Source organism: Vipera ursinii, assembly GCF_947247035.1.
Source record: "Vipera ursinii genome assembly, chromosome: Z".
Lineage (NCBI taxonomy): Eukaryota > Metazoa > Chordata > Lepidosauria > Squamata > Viperidae > Vipera > Vipera ursinii.
The window spans coordinates 125811367-125831183 of record NC_139517.1 but is presented as its reverse complement, the minus strand read 5'-3'; the positions used below and the strand labels follow the sequence as shown (position 1 = coordinate 125831183).

General features: G+C 42.2%; 1 protein-coding gene across 1 annotated transcript in view; it reads right to left on the bottom strand.

Moving 5' to 3' along the window:
• Positions 1 to 19817, bottom strand: part of MINDY4 (MINDY lysine 48 deubiquitinase 4) — a 70705-nt gene that overhangs the window by 19688 nt on the left and 31200 nt on the right. The window contains 3 exon segments of the mRNA XM_083378728.1: positions 2989 to 3150; positions 5237 to 5300; positions 17988 to 18055. Of these exon segments, the coding sequence (XP_083234854.1) occupies positions 2989 to 3150; positions 5237 to 5300; positions 17988 to 18055 (294 nt within the window).

Below are 19817 nucleotides of genomic sequence, written 5' to 3'. Positions count from 1 at the left end.
TTTTACCGCTGGATGTGAGGAATGTCTGCATTTTTGGGTGGGTAACTGCAAAGGATTAGATTCCACTTTTCCTTCTGGCTGTGCCAACATCAACAGAAACAGCTCAAAAAGGTTATTTCTGAGATTATTATTTTTTTTCATGCTTCTCCAGTAAATAAAGTTGCCCTCCCACACTTCAAAACACAGGCGAACCCCTTAATTTTTTTTATTTTATTTTTTTAATATCCCTTCTGCGTACAGAGGTGCATTTCAAACTAATCCCTATGCTGGATGCCGGCATGTTTTCAGTTAAAACAATCTTTTAATTGATCACAAAGTTCCCAGTTAGGGAGAGGAAGACATTGGGTAGCATCCAATTCCCAAAAGACCCAAACTTTCAGAAATCAATGTTTCTCAACTCTGACAACTTGAAGGTATGTGGACTTCATTTCCCAGAGTTTCCCCACTCAGAAGAAAGCAGGAAAATTCTAGGAACTGAAGTCCACACATCCTCAACTTACAACAATTCATTTAATGATTGTTCGAAGCTACAATAACACTGGAAAAAGTGATACGGTCATTTTTCACGCTTAACCACCCGCTGCAGCATCCCCTTGGTCACGTGATCAAATTTCAAGTGCTAGGCATCTGGCTCCTATTTATGACGGTGGCAGTGCCCTGAGGTCACGTGATCTCCTTTTGCAACCTTCTGACAAGCAAAGTCAACAGGGAAGCCAGATTCGCTTAACAACCATGTTTCCAGCTTAACAACTGCAGCGGTTCACTTAGCAACTATGGCAGGAAAATGAGGCAAAACTCATTAACAAATGTCTTGCTTAGCAACAGAAATTCTGGGCTCAGTTATGGTTGTGAAATCAAGGATTGCCTGTATTAGAAAAAGGAAGTCACTTGAAATAGAATAATGGAGAAAACTGGCGTGCAGAACAAGGCAAAGGACACACAGAGAGACCAAATGTTTGGGTGGACTTCAGCAGCAACCGAAGTTTAGTTAGCTCAACTCAAATGAAGTCTTCCTTTTGAGTTACTTGATGGATTGATTAGCTTCGAATAACAGAATAACAGAGCTGGGAGGGACCTTGGAGGTAATAATGATAATAATGATAATAATAATAATAATAATAATAATAATAATAATAATAATAATAATAATAATAATGATGATGATGATGATGATGATGATGATAATAATAATAATAATAATAATAATAATAATAATAATAATAAGAAGAAGAAGAAGAAGAAGAAGAAGAAGACGAAAAAGAAGAAGAAGAAGAAGACGAAAAAGAAGAAGAAGAAGAAGAAGAAGAAGTTGGAAGGGACCTTGGAGGTCATCTAGTCCAACCCCCTGCTCAGGCAGGAAACCCTATACCATTTTAGACAAGTGGCTGGCCAGTCTCTTCTTAAAAACTTCCAGTGTTGGAGCATTCACCACCTCTGGAGGCAGGTTGTTCCACTGGTGAGTTGTTCTAACTGTCAGGAAGTTTCTCCTTAGTTCTGGGTTGCTTCTGTCCTTGACTAATTTCCATCCGTTGCTTCTTGTCCTGCTTTCAGGTGCTTTGGAGAATAGCTTGACTCCCTCTTCTTTGTGGCAGCCCCTGAGATACTGGAACACTGCTATCATGTCACCCCTCACCCTTCTCTTCGTTAAACTACACATACCCAATTCCCCCAATCATCTTTGTTGCTCTTCTCTGTACTCTTTCTAGAGTCTCGACATCTTTTTTACATCGTGGTGACCAAAACTGGATGCAGTATTCCAGGTGTGGCCTTACCAAGGCGTTGTAAAGTGGTATTAGTACTTCACGTGATCGTGATTCTATCCCTCTGTTAATGCAGCCTAGCACTATGTTGGCTTTTTTGGCAGCTGCAGCACACTGCTGGCTCATATTGAAGTGATTGTCCACTAGGACTCCGAGATCTCTCTCACACTTACTACTATTGAGCAAGGTACCACCTATACTATACCTGTGCATTTGATTTTTCCTGCCTAAATGTAGAACCTTACTTTTTTCACAATTGAATTTCATTTTGTTAGATAGTGCCCAGTGTTTGACTCTTCTAGTCTAGTATAGTCTTCGAATCTTCTAGGTCTTCTAGTCCAACCCCCCTGCTCAGGCAGGAGACCCTATTACCATTGCAGACAAGTAGCTACCCAATCTCTTCTTGAAAACCTCCAGTGTTGGAGCACCTGAAACTCCAGGAGGAAAGTTGTTCCACTGGTTAATGTCAGGAAGTTTCTCCTTAGTTCTAGGTTGCTTCTCTCGTTCTCTCAACGGATTTCCATCCGTTGCTTCTTTTCCTGCCTTTAGGTGCTTTGGAGAATAGCTTGACTCCCTCTTCTTTGGGGCAGCCCCTGAGATTTTGGAAGACTGCTATATGTTACCCCTACCCCTTCTTTTCCTTAAACTAGACCAGGGTTAGGCAACCTTGGCTCTTTTATGACTCATGGACTTCAATTCCCAGAATTCCTGAGCCAGCATGGCTCAGCATGGAAACCTCTCCCTTCCCCCTCAGCATGGCTGGCTCAGGAATTCTGGGAATTGAAGTCCACGAGTCATAAAGCGGCGTGGGCCTAGGCCAGGGGTAGGCAACCTCAGCTCTTTTATGACTCGTGGACTTCAACTCCCAGAATTCCTGAGCCAGCATGGCTCAGCATGGAAACCTCTCCCTTTCCCTTCAGCATGGCTGGCTCAGGAATTCTGGGAGTTGAAGTCCACGAGTCATAAAAGGGCCAAGGTTGCCTATCCCTGAAGTAGACCTACTCAATTCCAGCAACTGTTCCCTATATGTTTTAGCCTCCACTAACCCTGATCATTTTTGCTGCTCTTCTCTGCACTCCTTCCAGAGTCTCAACACCTTGTTTACATTGTGGCAACCAAAACGGGATGCCGTATTCCAGCTGTGGTCCTTATAAAGTAGTACTAACACTTCACGTGATTTCAGACAAAGGGACGTCAACCCCAGCTTTTCCAAAAGTCTCCTCCATACCTGGCAGACGTTGTAATGTTCAAAGAGAGACAGCAAGCCCAGGTCGCTACGGCCAGTGACGCCTTTCAGGACGGTGATGTTGCCGTTTCCTGAGTCCAGCTCCATCCTATCGTTGAAGACGTTGGATACGGCCTTGCCGGTCAGTAGCAAGTTGACCAGTTCCTAGTTGCAGGAAAACAAAACAGTGGATGGATGGTCAGACAGACCCAAAGATCTGATACGATCCCTTGGCTCCAAGTCAACCTTTGCCTGAAATGAATTTAAGGAAGAGGATCAAAATTCTTCTAGTTTTTGGTATACGGAAACTTAACTATAGCTTGGCCTTGACTTACAACAGCCTGTTTAATGACCCCGGGGCACGGCAGCCGTCATAAATACGAATCAGTTGCCAAGCATCCTGATTTTCACCACGTGACCACGGGGATGCTGCAATGGACTATAAGTGTGAAAAATGGTCATAACTCACTTTTTTCAGTGCTGTTGTAACTTTGGACGCTTCCTAAATGAATTGTTGTAAGTCAAGGACTATCTGTACTGCAGGATGGAAAATACAAATCCTGGGTGAACGAACTGTAGAAGACAGACTCATCAACCATGAAAAGGAACAGAGAACAGATAAAAAGAGAAACACTTTGGTCCAGCGATTAAAGCGCCAGGCTAGAGACCAGGTTACAGAGAGTTCTAGACTTGCCTTTGCTATGAAAGCTGGCTGGGTGACTTTGGGCCACTCACTCTGTCTTAGCCTAACCCACCTTACAGGGTTGTTGTTGTGGGGAGAATAAGACGAGGAAGATGTGTTGGATATGTTTCCCACCTTCAATTATTTTTAAAATAATAAGGGTGGGATATAAATATGGAAAGGGACAGGCCAAATCCTAATATCCTCGAAAGGCGTCACAAACAAACCATATTTGAATCTTTCTGCACACTTAATGTGCAGAGATAGTATAGAATAGAGCTGGAAGGGACCTTGGAGGTCTTCTAGTCCAGCCCCCTGCTCAAGCAGGAGACCCTATATCATTTCAGACAAGTGGCTGTCCAGTCTCTTTTTAAAAACCTCCAGTGATGGAGCGCCCACAATTTCTGGTGGCAAACTGTTCCACTGGTTAATTGTCCTCACTGTCAGGAAGTCTCTCCTTAATTCCAGGTTGCTTCTCTCCTTGATCAGTTTCCAACCATTGTTTCTCGTCCTGCCCTCTGGGGCTTTGGAGAATAGGTTGACCCCCTCTTCTTTCTGGCAGCCCCTCAGATACTGGATCACTGCTATCATGTCTCCCCTATTTCTTCCTTTCTTTAGACTAGCCACACCCAAGTCCCGCAGCCATTCTTCGTATGTTTTAGTCTCCAGGCCTTGGATCATCTTAGTTGCTCTTCTCTGAATTTTTTCCAAACTGTCAACAAATTTTTTGTGATAGGGTGACCAAAATTGGCTGCAGTATTCCAGGTGTGGTCTTACTAGGATTTTATAAAGCGCTATTAATACATTGCGTGATCTTGATTCTATTGCTCTGTTTATACAACCCAGTAATTGTATTAGCTTTTTTGGCGGCGGCAACTGGCTTATAGTCAATTGATCATCCACTAGGACTCCAAGGTCCCTCTCATAGTTACTGTTTTTAAGGTAGGTCTCACCCAGAAATGGGCCATCACCAAGAGCAGCTGCATTATGGGTCCCTATGGGTGCAATCATCTAGAGGACATCAGCAAGTTGATGAGCCCTCAAAGTGACATCGAACAGCTATAGTGTAGATCAGGGGTGTCAAACTCAATTTCATTGAGGGCCGCATCAGAATTGTGGTTGCCCTCAGGGGGCCGGGTGGGTGTGGCCAGGTTGGGCGTGGCCTACTGTGTGGGCGTGGCTAGAGTGTGTATGGCCTACTGTGTGGGCGTGGCTAGAGTGTGTACGGCCTACTGTGTGGGCGTGGCCAGCTCTACATCGTTGGCATCAAGGGTGCCTATGGGGGCCTGGGCAGGAGTGGGACAGATCTGGGGGTCTCTGGCAGGAGGAGGGTCTCTGGGCCAGGGCCAAGGCAGTGGGGGCCGTTCCCTCACTGTTTCCAGGATGGCTTCGCGGGCCGCATGGAACCACTTCGCGGGCTGCATCCGGCCCCCGGCCCTTGTCTTTGACATGTCTGGTGTAGATTGTAGAACAGCTTTCCTTGATTTGACCCCTTGGCAACTAACAGTCCCCCCTGGATCGTTCCTTTTAGCTGCACCTCCAACTCACGGGCCCTGCTCTGCTATTTACCTGCGTGCAGTATCCGTGTGCACCGATCAATGGGTTTGTGATGACATCCATATCTCCACGAACTCTGTTGGGGAGGAAAAAAAAAAGATCTCACCAAAAGTAGTTTTAAGAAATTGGTCTGCGTTTCGTTTTCCTCCACTGGAAATCTGGTTATCTCCCTAGGGAGGTGAACAGACGTTTGAGCAGACAATGAAAACACAACCTCTTCAACGGGTCCTTCAAAATATCTCCTGGAGTAAAATGCCAGGAAAATATAGAGGGAGCAATGCTTACCTACACCGGTAAATGACTGACCGACGGCCACAGTTGAGCCCATTTCTGTTGATAAGCGAGACAGCTGTTGGGTGAATTTTGCCCCGTTTTACGACCTTCCCTGCTACAGCTCTTCTGAGAATTGTTAATCACACGGTTGTTAAGGGAATCTGGGCTTCCCCGCTGACTTTGCTTGTCAGAAGGTAGCAAAAGGGGGAAATCACGCGACCCTGCAATGTGAGACAGTTGTCAAGCAACCAGATTTTGATTACATGACCACATGGATGCTGCAACGGTCGTACATGTGGAAAACTTTCATAAGTCGGTATTTTTTTAGTGCTGCTTAGTGCTCTTTTCCGAATAGTCACTAAATGAATGGTTGTAAGTTGAGGTCTACCATTAATGGAAGGTTTGAAGACAGGTGAGGGAAGAGGATGCTACCAAGAAAATGATAAACACAACAGAAGGAAGAGTCTCAACTCACCAAACACTAACAGTGAAAAGAAGAAAGGAAGGAAGGAAGGAAGGAAGGAAGGAAGGAAGGAAGGAAGGAAGGAAGGAAGGAAGGAAGGAAGGAAGGGTCCCCCCTAATACAGGTAGTCCTCGACTTACGATCACGAGGCTCAAAATTTCTGTTCTTAAACGAGACAGTTAAGTGAATTTTGCCCATTTTACAACTTTTACTGCCACTGTTAAGTGAATCACTGCAGTTGTTAAGTGAGTCACATGACTGTTAAGTGAATCTGGGCTTCCCCATTGGCTTTGCTTGTCAGGAGGTCACAAAAGGGATCACACGACCCCGGGACTCTGCAACCGACATAAATACATGTGATGCTGCAACGGTGGGTAAGTGTGGAAAAAGGGACATTACAGTAAGTCACTTTTTTCAGTGCTGTTGTAACTCCGAACGGTCACTAAACAAACTGTTGTAAGTTGAGGACTACCTGTAGATCAAGTACTTAAAAGTGGCAGCAGGAACTTCGTACCTTCAGACTTCCATGTTTTTGCTACGTAGCCATACCATAAAACAGAATTAGTTCAACTACAGCAGAGGTCCCCAATCCCTGGTCCGTGGACCAGTACTGGGCCGCGGCACGCCAGCAACCGGTCCGCGCAAACAAAAAAAGCCCCATCCGTAGGATGCAGGCAGCACACAAAACCACACGCTCTCCGGTCCGTGGAAAAACCTCTCACCACGGAACCGGTCCCTGGTGCCCAAAAAGTTAGGGGCCTCTGATCTAAAGTACCTGTATTTTCTGTCTAACCTACCTGACAGGGCTGATATTGTTCCAGGGATTGGATAGTCATTTGTCTGAAATGGTTTAGGGCTTCCTGTCTGAGCAGGGGGTTGGACTAGAAGACCTCCATGGTCCCTTCCAACTCGTATTATTCTATTAAAGGATTTAGAGCTTATATTCTGATAGGGCAGACTCCCATCAAGAGCATCCTGTTAGTTCTGCCATCATCTCAACCGACCAGTTCCTCTTTAAATTACAAGTAGGTAATTTTCACTTAGGGACGCGGTGGCTCAGTGGGTTAGGACGCTGAGCCTGTTGATCAGAAGATCGGCAGTTTGGCGGGTCGAATCCTGAGTGCCACGTAACAGAGTGAGCGCCTGTTACTCATCCCAGCTTCTGCCAACCTAGCAGTTCGAAAGCACGTAAAAATGCAAGTAGAAAAATAGGGACCACTACGGTGGGAAGGTAACAGTGTTCCGTGCGCCTTTGGCGTCTAGTCATGCCGGCCACATGACCACAGAGACGTCCTCGGACAAGCGCTGGCTCTTCGGCTTTGAAACGGAGATGAGCACCGGCCCCTAGAGTCGGAAACGACTAGCACGCATGTGCGGGGAACCTTTACCTTTACCTAATTTTCACTTGGATGTCAGGAAGTCCCAAAAGAACTTCTCCGAAAGTCAAGTGGACTTTCTTGGGGTTTATTTCCCTGAAGACGTTTTGCCTCTCATCCCAGAAGCTTCTTCAGTTCTGACTGAATGGTGGAAGTGGAAGCCTCAACAATTCTCAGAAAGAGTGCCAACGACCAGACTGACTGGAAAGAATATAAATCCTTCCATTCTCCACCATTCAGTCAGACCCGAAGAAGCTTCTTGGATGAGAAGTGAAATGCTTTCGAGGAATAAAAGCTATAATAAACAAACAAACAAACAACAACAATAATAATAATAATAATAATAAATGAAACGTGTAACAGTGATACCCATTGTCATCAGGGCACTGGGAACTATGTCCAAAAACTTTGCAAAATACATCAAGAAACTGCAGCTTCCTGCAATAACTCCAGCAAAGCTACAAAAAACTGCGCTACTCGGAACATCTTACATTTTAAGGAGATACCTGGTTGATACCTAGGATGCTGGCAGCAGCCCGTGTCAACCATTAATGCCAGACAATTTGAGTGTTCAGTTGACTGAGTTTCATGTTTAATGAATAAAAGTTTTAGATAATAATAATAATTTTGGAAGGGACCTTGGAGGTCATCTAACCCCCTGCTCAGGCAGGAAATCCTATTTTCCGGTTGACTTTTGAAAAGCATCTTTGGGATGATCCTAATGGGAAGAGCAAATCCTAATGGAACAGACTGTCTAATGCAGTTTTGTTCAAACTTGGCAACTTTAAAATGGATGCACTTCAACTCCCAGAATTCCCCAACCAACATATACTGGCTGGGGAATTCTGGGCGTTGAAGTCTACCCACCTTATAGATGCCAAGTTTGGGAAACATTGCTTGAAGGTATTCCAAGTGCCCATTCACACATGCCCAATATCAAATTCCACCAAATTTCTGAATTATTCTTACTGTTCAGTAAAATCTTACCCAATTTTTTTGACTCAGCCGTAACACCTCATGTTCACAAACTGTAACGATAACTGTTTATTGTTAGCTTTTAGGACATTTTGGTCCTCTGCATGCTGCAAGCTCTTTCGGTATTTTTTTAAAAGAAATTAAATATTTAAACCTTCTCACTAAAAAAAAAAGTATCCAAACCACAGGATACATTTTCAATGGCCATATCTGGCTTCCTTTAAAATTGGAGGAGTTTAACTAGGATTTGAACTAAAAAAATAAATAAATCACATTTTAAAGTCAAATACTAATTTTTTGTTTACATAAAAAAAAACACCAAGCCACTGATTCTAAAAATAAACGCCAAGAATAATTGTGATTGTTCCCTGGAATACCAAAGAGAAGCTCGGTGTATCAAGGAAGTATTTGGACTGAAAAAAACTTCTTAAGTGCTTCCATGGAGTTGTTCTCCCTAAAAAAAGGCTTTATATTAATAAACTACCATCATCAAAGAACAATTCTAAGAGTTGATTTATATTAGGGTCTCTTTCAAGGAATGTCAAATCCCAAACGTTACCGGAAGAAGAAGAAGAAAGTGGAAAGTTGATGAGATTTATCAGTAGGCCACTGGCCATTTTTTCACTGAATGACCGACATCGTGAAATTCCCATGGCAATTGCTTGAAGCCAACTCACTGATGAAATATACGTCAGCCAGGAGCTGTGGGACACCAAGTGTGGACAATAGAAGGAAGTTCTAATTCCATCCATGGTTGCAAACGTTCTGGGAACGCCAAGCGGAGGGTAAGATACTGTAGGAGAAGCAACATCTGTGTTTCCCATCATTTTTCCTAGAGAGGAAACAACCTGCAACTAAATGGTATTTTCTTGAGGTTTAGCAAGCCTCAACCAACTTCTCAGTGCATTGGAAGAAGGACCTCAAGGGTTTTCTGAACAGCAGGGCCAGTGGGAATTTTTGTTCCAAGACATCTGGAAGGACTTAAGTGAAAACTTAAGGAACACGCAAGCTACAGAAACTCGCAGAAGCTAGGTGTAACCATCCAATCAATCAACCAATCAGAATAAGAGTTGGAAAGGGACCTTGGAGGTCATCTAGTCCAAGCCCATGCTCAAGCAGGACACCCAGTGCCCTTTTCGGACAAATTTTATTTATTTTATTTTATTTTAATCCCATTTATATCCCGCCCTTCTCCAAAGACTCAGGGCGGCTTACAATCTAAGCACAAATCAAATGTGCTTAGCAATGTCCAGTCTCTTCTTTAAAAAAAACCAAAAACCAGTAATGAAGCACCCACAACTTCTGAAAGAAAGCAAACCACTTTCAAAACGGCAAGACCTTATCCAGACTGACTCGAGAGAGAGAAAAAGAAAGAACAGAAAGAAAAAAAGGTCCATAGAACTTTTATTTATTTTTTATTTTTTTAATTTTAATTCCATTTATATCCCGCCCTTCTCCGAAGACTCAGGGCGGCTTACAAGCTTAGCAGTAGCCTTCATTCTATGTATATGCCTGCTTGTTAGGGCTTTCACACACACACCCCAAGCGGCATTATTACAAAGTCAGCTTAATTGCCCCCAACAATCTGGGTCCTCATTTTACCTACCTGGGAAGGATGGAAGGCTGAGTCAACCTTGAGCCTGGTGGGACTCGAACGTGCACTAATGGCAGGCAGCTGGTGTTACTTAAGGAGGCATTAGCCCACTGAAGTCCACCAAGGCTCTTTTAACTTTCCCCTGAATGTTAGTAGAATGCAATGTGAGTCAGAACAGAAGTTAAAATCTGACTTGGGAAAGAAAGAAAAAAATATATCAAATGATTTAAAAGGATTTTTTTTTTTTAGAATAGAAAGCCACTGTGGATAAGAGGGGGTGGGTGGGAGGGGAGGACCCCGAATTCACATTCGGGCATCTGTAAATATCCTAAAATTGTTCCCTGACCTGCGTTCATTCCGCTGGGACCTGAAGACTTGGCTCTTTGAGCTCTCTGGCCCAGGCTGAGAATTTTAACTAGGGTTTTATTTTCAGGGATAATTTAATCTTTTAATTGTCTTTTAACTTTGTATTTTGTATTGGTGTGATTTTAAAATGCCCTGTAAACCGCCCTGAGTCCTTCGGGAAAGGGCGGTATATAAATCTAATAAAATAAATAAATAAATAAATAAAATAAAATGTATTAGTCATATACTTTCACCCACCTTCTTCTTATAAAACAGTCCGAGGAGCTTTTCAAAATCCATCTCCGGATTCTTAACCTTTCAAACTTCTATCTTAATATCCCCAATAACTCTCTTTTCATTGCTGGGTTAGTTTAATTTTCTAAATTTTACTGTCTGATTATTTGATGGACTGTAATCAAATGTTCATCTGGCTGGCTTTCTACTTCCTTCTGTATTATATTAGGCAGCTTTTTCTAAGTTCAATATTTTTTTCTGTTCTTTTGCGACTTTTTATATATATATGTAAGTTTATAAAAATTATGAGGGTTATCTGGGAAGGACTTTGTTTGATGAAGTTGAACAGATTTCTAGGGAGAGGAAAAAAGATTTTTTTTTAAAAAAAAACTTCATTAAAATACTCTTCTAAAAGTCACTTATTTATTAAATCACCAAGGTATTAAGGAGAGTTGGAATTGTAGTCTAACGCATGGTCCATTTCTGTACTGGTTTTCCATTTGCATTAAGATATTTATTGTTAAAGAATTTATTCAAGCCTTAATTGGACTTGGTACTGCTTATTTTATCATCAAATTTCTATCATGCGATCTCTGTATTTTTCTGCAAAATTTGCAACATGCAACCTCACGTCTTTGATGGACTTGCAATAAAGCAAAGAAATACTGAGGCCAGATTTTTGTTTTAATTCCAAACATTCTTAAAACAAAAATAAAACTGAAACCAGATTTTTTTTCCTTTTAGGACTATTGGACAAAGAACTGGAAAAAAAATCAGTCAGAACATTACATTATATGTTGACTGCAGTGAGAATCATATATGCACAAAAATGGAAAGACAAATTGTCTATGGAGATTCTCACTTATCCAGGTTATAGTTGTCCCAAAGATGCTTTTTTCAAAAGGCAACTGGGCATTCTTCTTTATTCCTTGAAGACATTTCACTTCTCATCCAAGAAGCTTCTTCAATTCTGACTGAATGGTAGAGGATGGAAGGGCTTTATATTCCTTGCAGCCATCTGGTCGTTAATACTCTTTCTGAGAGTTGTTGAGGCCACTTCCATCCTCCACCATTCAGTCAGAACTGAAGAAGCCTCCTGGATGATAAGCAAAATGTCTTCAAAGAAAAGGCCCAGTTGCCTTTTGAAAAAGCACCTTTGGGGAAAGACAAATTGGCGGATTGGATGGAAAAAGTGATGAAGATGGCAGAAATGGCAAAATGGATTGCTTTAATTCAAGAAAGGTAAAAAGTAAAGGGACGCGGTGGCTCAGTGGGTTAGGACGCTGAGCTTGTCGATCAGAAGATTGGCAGTTTGGCGGGTCGAATCCCGAGTGCCGCGTAACAGAGTGAGTGCCTGTTACTCATCCCAGCTTCTGCCAACCTAGCAGTTCAAAAGCACGTAAAAATGCAAGTAGAAAAATAGGGACCACTACGGTGGGAAGGTAACAGCGTGCACCTTTGGCATCTAGTCATGCTGGCCACATGACCACAGAGACGTCCTCGGACAAGCGCTGGCTCTTTGGCTTTGAAATGGAGATGAGCAGCGGCCCCTAGAGTCGGAAACGACTAGCACAGATGTGCGAGGGAACCTTTACCTTTATTTCAAAGAAAAGGATGCATCAAGTTTTGTTTCCACTTGGAAACGACTTCTGGATTTTAAACAGAAAAAAATGGAACTTGATTTTAGGTTTAGATTATTATATTAATTTTGTTATTATAGAAATGAATAGTCCTTATTAAATGTCTAAAGCAAAAAGTTTGAGGTAATGGGACGCCTGATGGGACGGGGTGGGATTGTTACTATGATTTTAATTTTAAATTTGTATTATTATGGGCACTGTTTAATCATGTTTTAATAATTTTAATCTTTTGTATTTGTTTTTATGTATTGCCCTGTTAACCGCCCTGAGTCTCTTGAGAGAAGGGCGGTATATAAATTAAATTAATAATAATAATAATAATAACTGTGTTTTTTAGTCTACTGCGCTGAAAAACAATTGGAAATTATTTTTTCTCTTTTCTTTATTTTCCCCTATCCCTTTATTACCTTTGTTTCTATTTGTATAATAAACTTGAATTAAAAAAACAATCTCATACATTGCAGGAAAGTCTTCAGAAAAAGGTAATTAACAGGTCCAACATTTCTGAAACATCAGAATGGTCACAGAAGGATGTTAGTGAGGCAGAGAAGGAGATGGCACATTAGAACATAGAATGACAAAGTTGAAGGGACCTTAGAGGTCTTCTAATCCAGCCCCCTGCTCAAGCAGGAGATCCTATACCATTTCAGACAAATGGCTGTCCAAACTCTTCTTAAAAGCCTCCAGTGATGGACGACCCACAACTTCTAAAGGCAAGAGTTCTCCCTGATTCATTGTTCAAATGTCAGGAAATTTCTCCTTAATTGCAGGTTGCTTCTCTCCTTGATTAGTTTCCACCCGTTGCTTCTTGTCTTGCTTTGAGGGGCTCTGGAGAATAGCTTGACCCCCTCTTCTTTGTGACAAGCCCTCAAATATTGGAAGACCGCTATCCATGTCACTCCTAGTCCTTCTAGTCCTCCTAGTCCATCATGTGGTTTAGCTTCCAGTCCCCTAATCATCTTTGTTGCTCTCCTCTGCATTTTCTAGAATCACAACAATTGTTTGTATTGTGTTGACCGGAACTAGACATTTTGGTATTCTTTTATTGTTTTGATCAGAACTAGACGTTCTGGTGTTCCAAGATGGCCTTGTTAGTGCAGTAATACTATCACTTATTGTGATCTTGATACTATCCCTATGTTGAGGCAGCCTAGGACTGCATTGGCTTTTTTTGGCAGCTGCAACACATTGCTGGCTGATACGTATGTGGTGGTCCACTAGGACACCAAGATCCCTCTGACAGGTACCACTGTTAAGTCAGGTTCCGCCTATTCTATGTATATCTGTGCATTTAAATAATAATAATAATAATAATAATAATAATAATAATAATAATAATAATAATAAGAAGAAGAAGAAGAAGAAGAAGAAGAAGAAGAAGAAGAAGAAGAAGAAGAAGAAGAAGAAGAAGAAGAAGAAGTTGGAAGGGACCTTGGAGGTCATCTAGTCCAACCCCCTGCTCAGGCAGCAAACCCTATACCATTTCAGACAAATGGCTGGCCAGTCTCTTCTTAAAAACTTCCAGTGTTGGAGCATTCACAGCTTCTGGTGGCAGGTTATTCCACTGGTTAATTGTTCTCACTGTCAGGAAGTTTCTCCTTAGTTCTAGGTTGCTTCTCTCCTTGACTAGTTTCCATCCGTTGCCTCTTGTCCTGCCTTCAGGCGCTTTGGAGAATAGCTTGACTCCCTCTTCTTTGTGGCAGCCCCTGAGATACTGGAACACTGCTATCATGTCCCCCCTCACCCTTCTCTTCATTAAACTACACATACCCAATTCCAGCAACCGTTCCCTATATGTTTTAGCTTCCAGTCCCCCAATCATCTTTGTTGCTCTTCTCTGTACCCTTTCTAGAGTCTCGACATCTTTTTTACATCGTGGTGACCAAAACTGGATGCAGTATTCCAGGTGTGGCCTTACCAAGGCATTGTAAAGTGGTATTAGTACTTCATGTGATCGTGATTCTATCCCTCTGTTAATGCAGCCTAGCACTGTGTTGGCTTTTTTGGCAGCTGCAGCACACGGCTGGCTCATATTGAAGTGATTGTCCACTAGGACTCTAACATTCCTCTCACAGTTACTACTATTGAGCAAGGTACCACCTATACTATACCTGTGCATTTGATTTTTTCCTGCCTAAATGTAGAACCTTACTTTTTTCACAATTGAATTTTGTTTTCAAAGAAGGAAAGACACACCACAAGACTTTGCAAGGAGAACAAAGCTGAAGATAGTTCTTCAGCTGAGAGAGAGAGAGAGAGACGGGCCAATTTACTTAAAGGTAAGGAGGTTTTTGAGAGACGTTGCATCCTGAGCTTGTAATCAAGGTAATAAGGTTGATTAGGCTGAATCACTTTTTCCATATTTTAGAATAGATTGGTTTTAATGGCGCAAACAGCTTTCTCTCTCTGACCTTCAATGTTCCCTAAACTTCAGACTGTTTTGTCAGCACTATTGTTTTTTTCCCCTTTCCAAAAAAAAAGGGATGGGATTTTTAATTTTTTTTAAAAAAAAAACAACATTGTTTTTTTTAAACAAAGCACAAGTTCTTCAAAAGGTTTTGGGGATACTGAACTAAGATCTATATCTTTGTTCAAAACATAGGTCAATCCACATGGGAACCTCATTCACAGAGCTTGCTGGCAGCCAATTGCCTGGCTAAAGTTATTGTCACCTTCCCTGTTATGCTGAGCGCTTGGTTTGTGGTAAGACTTTTATTGCAGAAATATTTTGGTTTGCTCCAGGGGGGTTAGGATCCTACACCAAGGTACAATCAGCTGGTGGTGTTTGAAGATCCCTGTTTTAGAAGATGGCGGCCTCACCTTGGGGGTAGTTATTAGGTGTCCACCTAAACCAGAAGTGTCAAACTGCCGACCTGCAGGCTGGACGCATCATCCGGAAGCCGCACCCACCCCATTGCCATCAATGGCAAAACTATTCCAATACGTTGCGCAACGTGACGTGACGAGTTTGACATATCTGACCTAAGCTGATCTTTCCAAAACTGGGCAACTTTCAGAACTGTGGACTTCAACTCCCAGAATTCCTTGTTGAGGAATTGTTGAGAATTCTAGGAGTTGAAGTCCACAAGTCTTAGAATTCCTCCCTCGATCTTCATTGCAGTCTTCCCTATTGACTTTTTTGTGGGAAACCAACAGGGAAGATCGCAAATGGCAATCATGTGGGCCAGAATTTTGTTCATGTGATGCTTTGAGTTCCAAGTCCCTTCATTGAATGCCATTATAAAAGTCACTGAACCAATGGCCAAATGTCTATGGCAGGGGTAGGCAACCTTGGCTCTTTTATGACTGGTGGACTTCAACTCCCAGAATTCCTGAGCCAGCCATGCTGAGGGGAAAGAGAGAGGTTTCCAAGCTGAGCCATGCTGGCTCAGGAATTCTGGGAGTTGAAGTCCACAAGTCATAAAAGAGCCAAGGTTGCCTACCCTTGGTCTATGGAGATCTTCATCCAGGCCATAGTTATCCCAAAGATGCTTTTCCAAAAGGCAACTGGACTTCCTTGGATTGATCTTTGAAAATCTTTCGCTTCTCTTCCAGGAAGCTTCTTCGGTTCTAACCTCAGTTCTTCAGTTCTAAAATTCTTCGGTTAAAACTGAAGAAGTTTCTTGGATGAGAAGCAAAATGTTTCCAAAGGGGAAAAAACCAAGAAAGTCCAGCTGACTTTTGAAAAAGCATCTTTGGGTGATTTTTGCAGCTGCTTCCATTCCAAGATAATTTCAAAACATCTACCCAGGAGTTACACAGCAATCCTTCAGCGAGGCATTAAGAGTAGTCCTGGTCTTACAACCACAACTGAGCCCAAAATTTCTGCCGTTAAGCAAGACATTTGTTAAGTGAGTTTCGCCCCATTTTACGATCTTTCTTGCCACAGTTGTTAAGTCAATCACGGAGAGTTGATAAGTTAGTAAGCCGGTTGTTCAAGTCAATCTGGCTTCCCCATTGACTTTGTTTGTCAGAAAGTGGCAAAAGGCGATCACATGAACCCGGGGACGCTGCAACGGTCATAAGTGTGAACCAGTTGGCAAGCATCTGAATTTTGATGACATGACCAAAGGTTTCCACTGTGAAAAACGGTCTGAGGTCACTTTTTTCAGTGCCGTTGTAACTTTGAGTGGTCACTAAATGAACTGTGGTAAGTTGAGGACTACAGTGTGGCTCCCCCACATATTTCTGAGCCTTCTCACAATGGACTTGACTAACGGGCCATCGATTTAGCGTTGCTCCTTAGCAATCACACCAATGGACCTTCTCCAGCGTATGCTGTTTCCAATCTGGCCTTCACCCCCGTTGTCGTATTTTCCCACCCAAAACAGCCATCGACTGCCCTTTTGACTGATGGGAAAAGTGAGGTTAGCCTGACCTTTGGAACTTAAAAAGATTTTAAGGAAGAACAGCGAATTTTTCCTCGCCTGGTTACATTTCCTTCTCCTGAGCGATAAGGCAGAGACATTCATTAAAGCTGCTCAACATAAACAGAAGATAAGAATTGGGCCAAATTAATCCCCCGTGTTTATTTCCTCTTATTAAGGACTTCAGCTCTTGAGCTAATTGGTTCAGGTTTTTAATTTGCTACACTAAAAAAAAAAATCCACCGAGTGTATGGTTCCTAATAATTACTGTTGTAATTATTTTTTATTGTTTTTAACTTTTGTATTTCTTGTTTTAAATACCCTGTAAACCGCCCTGAGTCCTGCGGGAAAGGGCGGAATATAAATCCAAATAAATAAATAAATAAATAAATAAATAAATAAATAAATAAATAAATAAATAAATCCTTTCAGTCATAATCCCAGTAAGGCACTTAAAATAGCTCACTTAGTGAGCGTTCGAAATTACAGCACTGAAAAAAGTGACTGACGAGCGTTTTTCACACTTACAACCGTTACAGCATTGCCCATGGTCACATGATCAAAATTCAGATGCTTGGCCACCGACTCATATTTATGACGGTTGCAGTGTCCCAGGGTCATGTGATACCCTTTTTTTTGACCTTCTGACAAACAAAATCAATGGGCGAAGCCAGATTCACTTAACAACCTTGTTACTAACTTAAGAACTGCAGTGATTCACTTAACAACTGTGGCAAGAAAGGTCATAAAATGTGGGACACAGATCTGGATAAAGATTACTCTTAAAAGAGCCCATGAAATGGCCTTCAGTCTTGAGTTTGGAGGTTCCTCCACTTACATGGATTTTTCCTTGGTGTAGATCCAAAATGGCCCCAACAGGTCCCATGACCTACATTTTTTTCTTCACACAAGGATGTCATGATGGCTTCAAGTATCCCCTTGCCACTCGACAACCTTGGAGTTAGGATGACAAACTGTGTTTCTCAGCCTTGGCAAGCTTAAAAAGTGTGGACTTCAACTCCCAGAATTCTCCAGCCAGCCATCCTGGCTAAGGAATTCTGGGAGTTGAAGTCCTTAAACTTGACAAAATTTAGAAAAAGAGCAAGAAAAACTGATTTCACAAATTTGTAAACATTTGAGAAAAGTATCTTTCCTGGCAAGCAAAATCACACCGAGTAATGTACTTGCTTTATAAAATAAAATATGTAAAGACTTCTTGTCCTCTGGGTTCCAGAGTATAGTCTGGAATAATCTGAGTATAATTCCCTACGCAGCAGGGAAAACTTTGCTGAGGATTTGGCAAAATTCAGTGTTAGTTATGAATGTGTACGTGCATAGGGCAAGAAATCAGCACGGACCTTTTCTGAGAATCCTAAAGAATTCTATCTGTCTTCAAACATTCTTTGAAGCTTCGGCTCCTATGTCCACCTTTCAAATATGTACCAGGGGCTTAAGCGCTAGTTGGATCTCTCTGAATGAAATGCAAACAAACTCACCGATTGATGGATCTTGATAATATCACTGACAAAGTCAGAAGAATGCAGCCATGTGGACCAGCCTCAAACTGAAAGACAGATCAAGGGGAAGGTGGTACATGAAAATATGGAGTGAGGACTAAAATAGGGGCCTCCCCAAGCAAAGCATTTGTGGTTGAACAAAAAATGTGTGTGGTGGTAGTTTCTGGAATATTTTAGACGTTTCACATATTTAGAGAGGCAGTTTGGCCTAGTGGTTAAGGCGGCAGGCTGGAAACCAGGAGATGGTGAGTTCTAGTCCTGCCTTGCCATGAAAGCCAGTGGGAGACTTTGGCCAATCATCAGGAGACAGAGAATTCTAGTCCCGCCTTAGGCATGAAAGCCAACTGGATGGACTTCAGGACAATCAGAGGAGATGGTGAATTCTAATTCCACCTTAGGCATGGTTGTCACTTATGACAGTTATGACTTTTAGACACTTACGACTAAATCGGGTTATCCGTGTGATCAACCTGATTTTACAACTGTTGAGCAAACTAATAGTTCAGCAAAATTGTCGTAAAATGAGGTCATGTTGCTACAGGGTACTACAAACAGCCATAAGTGTGGCCTGGTTGTTGAGGACATGAAGTGCATGCACACGACTGCAGTTGTGTGCTTGTGACTATCAGAACGTTGAATCCAGGTTCCAAGTACCTCCAGAAAAGTCCGTCATAACTTCAAACAGTTCCTAAGCAACCGGTCCTAAGTCGAGAACTACCTGTTAAACACATTTAATGGGAATGCTATGGCTTTATTCTTAATTTCGACACTCTTCAGAAATGAGATGATTGATATTCATTTACGGATAGTCCTCAACTTACAAAACTCCATTCAGGGACTGTTCATAGTTACAACATCAATGCAAAAAATGCCCCTTGATGCCCTGGACTTCAATTCCCAAAATTCAGCTGACACCCGCCATGCTGGCAGGGAATTCTGGGAGCCTCCAAAATGACCAAAAGGAAAAAGTGGTTGGAAGTAAAGCTGAAGGAAAATATGGCTTAGCATGTGTAAAATTAACGAGCCTTCAATCTCGTGGACACAACTAACATCTTGGCACATAATCTTAATTTCAGTGTTTATTTGGGTGGCCTGGCAGTGCAAATTGCAGCTATCCTTGACTCACAACCATTCGTTTAGCGGCTGTTCGAAGTTACAACAGCATTGAAAAAAATCCCTTTTCACACTTACGACCTTTGCAGCATCCCTGTGGTCACGTGATCAAAATTCAGAGGCTTGGCAACTGGCTCGTATTTATGACAGTTGCAGTGTCCCGGGCTCACGTGATCAAACTTTCTGGCAAGCAAAGTCAATGGGGAAGCCAGATTCGCTTAACAACCGTGTTACTAACTTAACAATTGCAGTGATTCACCTAACCACTGTAGCAAGGAAGGTCGTAAAGTGGGGCAAAAACTCAACAAATGTTTCACTTAGCAACATAAACTTTGGGCTCAGTTGTGGCCGTAATTCGAGGACTACCTGCATGGGTTAGATTATGTCCTGCTTTTCATTCAGGAGCTCCTTGACAGATTTCCTATTTTAATGCCAACAACCAGCAGGGCAAGCGAGAGAAGAGAGAGGCGGTAATTCAGAATTACCCAATTGCTCATATTTATGCACTGACTAGAAGCTGCCTCAGCCCTGTTGCTGAAATGGAATATTTGTGTGACAGTGTCACGGTAGTGGTGACGTCACTGTGGTTTTCGACACACAACTTATGTTTTCCACTAGCAGTTAGGAACAAATCTCTATAACTTTTGAAGGCTTTTAAAAACCCTTTGCTTACAGGTTCTCCTTGACTTACACCAC